The 2,429-nt window shown below is 50.8% G+C and overlaps 1 protein-coding gene across 1 annotated transcript; it reads left to right on the top strand.

Annotated features, from left to right (window-relative positions):
• Window positions 1-6: 6 nt before the first annotated feature.
• Window positions 7-1,393, top strand: LOC114828386 (uncharacterized; the record flags this gene model as incomplete). Its single annotated transcript, XM_029112306.1, has 2 exons — window positions 7-186; window positions 459-1,393. Coding segments are annotated over 2 exons (1,115 nt in total), but the record flags the coding sequence as incomplete, so codon positions are not given.
• Window positions 1,394-2,429: the final 1,036 nt, after the last annotated feature.

Genomic DNA, 2,429 nt, shown 5'->3' on the forward strand with positions numbered 1-2,429 from the left:
CTACAGGCGAAGTTGTGAAAATTCTGGGCGAGCATAGTGATGAGCCCAATCCAGCTGCTATACAGGTAGCCGCAAGGAGACACCAACTGAAACGCCGAGCGATCGACAGTCAAGAGACGCCGCTCCAGATGATCGAAAAAATATTCGAAAACAGTTCCCAGGCGACGCAGCTCGTACTTCCGAGCTGTGAGACCTTGTCGAGAAGCGTGAGCAGAGCAAGAAGAAAAGCCATGAGACTTCCCGCTCTCCCCACGGACCGCGCATCCATCGTTATCCCGTCGGAGTACGCTTCCTACGAATCAGAGCCCGGCCGACTTGAACGTTTTTTGATTGGTGATACGGGTAAATTGCCCACCACTGTTGCGAACACACATCGATTGAATATACTTAAATATCCGATTCATGCCTGGTTTGTTGCGAGAGACACAAGCATGATGAAAGTCGGTGATACTTTCCAGGCGAGGGAGATCGAATGCGAATACTCTTATTCGGCAGAGAATCGATTGGCGACTGGATTGGACTTGTGGACAAGATATACGTCGATGGGACGTTCAGCCTATCACCGGGATGTTTTTACCGAATTGTCGTTGTATTGGCGGAACGGGCGGATTTCGTTATCCCCATTTGCCATGCATTGTTACCGAATAAGACACAAGATTCGTACGCGCGGATGATTGAATTGATTAAGTGTGCTTGGCCCGCATTCAATCCTGAAGTGGTCTCTATGGACTATGACAGAGGGCTGATGAACGCTTTCCGGACGAAGTTTCCCGCAGCCGAAATTCAGGGTTGTCTATTTCGTTTGGTAAAGAATCTTAAACTCAAACTCGCTGAACTCCACCTGATGGGAAGATACCGAAATTATGACGCTTTCGGACTCAATGCACGTATGATAGTGGCGTTGGCATTTGTACCGCCGACGGAACTAGATAACGCCATAGCTCAGCTCGCCTCAATCCTGCCTCCGGAGTTAATGCCCGTCCTCAAATACTTTGAAGATACGTACGTAGGCTCACTTCTCCATTTGTTGTCGGACGGGAGTGTGATACGTAAGGAGCCCATGTTCCCTCTGAGCATGTGGTCCGTATACAATCGAACGATGAGCGGCGAGGCACGAACGAATAATCACGCAGAGGCTGCCCACCGCAGACTTCAGACAGAATTCGGAGTAGATCATCCGAACCTGTGGCGATTTATCGACGGCCTAAAGAGGGTGCAGCACCATAGAGACATGCTGCTAGCCCGTTGCCTAAGAGGCAGCCCGCCGACCAAGAAGTGTAGAAAATACGCCGTTGTTGACCGAAAGTTACTCAAGCTCGTCACGGATTACGGTAACAATACAGCCGTGGATTTCTTAAAAGGAATCGCAGCTAACTTCAGAATGGAAGCTTGATGTCATCGGAGCTGAATATGACGAATCGTACTTCGTAACTTAATATGAATAATTCTCCGAAGGAGTTTTTCTGATAAGAATCTGAGTTTTTTCCTTGAGCGGCGTCCAAGTCTTTCGCCTGATTCTGGATCCTCCTGGCATCGAGTCAGTCTGGCATCGAGCTGTCAGGCATCGGACTGTCTCGGCATTGAGCTGTCCAGGTATCGAGCTTGCCGGCATCCACTCGTCCGACATCGAGTTGTCGGCATCGAGTTGTCGGCATCGAGTTGTCTGTGTCCGTCTGAAGAATGGGCGGTCGGAGATCGAGGACGGACGTTCACGCTCCGTCTCGATCGTCAACATACATCAGTCGCCATCTTGAAGTGACGATTTTGGCGTATGGTCGCGATAACGCGACAGTGACAAGAGTCTCGATAACCACACTTATCGGACTCGGCCCACATCTGTGACGGCAACCCGGGTTTTGGACGAGAAAGTCTCCCCGGCCCGTCATCAGTCAGTTTCCTCGGGAACCAGTTCTCATAATCAGTGCAGGCCACCCGCTCTCGGAGCTAAGGATACCCCTTCGTGTACTCTCTCACTGGTCCAGCGGAGAGTTCCCCACACATCCAAACCGCTGCTGTAGGCAATGGACGCGTCCCCAGTCGGAATCTCCTATCCTCTAGTCTCTATCCTGTCGCATCGCTATCCGGACGGTTCGGGGAGACCGATCGCCTTTTACTCCCGGGTTCTGTCAAGTACAAAAAAAGTACAGCCGAATCGATAAAGAGGCATTGGGCATCAAAACTGGAGTGGAAAAATTCTTCTACTACCTGTTCGGGCGTCTTTCGAACTCATAACAGACTCGAAACCGCTCGTGCAAATATTCTCGCCGTCGAGGCAGCCAGCGCTGGCGCTGTCAGCCGCCCGAATGCAACACTACAGCATCTTCTCGTTAGCATTCAACTTCGACATCATCTACAGGAAATCCGAAAAACATCGGAACGCCGATGCATTATCACGACTGCCCGCTAGAAGCGAAGAACTCACAAACATC

This window comes from Galendromus occidentalis, unplaced genomic scaffold, assembly GCF_000255335.2.
Source record: "Galendromus occidentalis unplaced genomic scaffold, Mocc_1.1 scf7180000077490, whole genome shotgun sequence".
Lineage (NCBI taxonomy): Eukaryota > Metazoa > Arthropoda > Arachnida > Mesostigmata > Phytoseiidae > Galendromus > Galendromus occidentalis.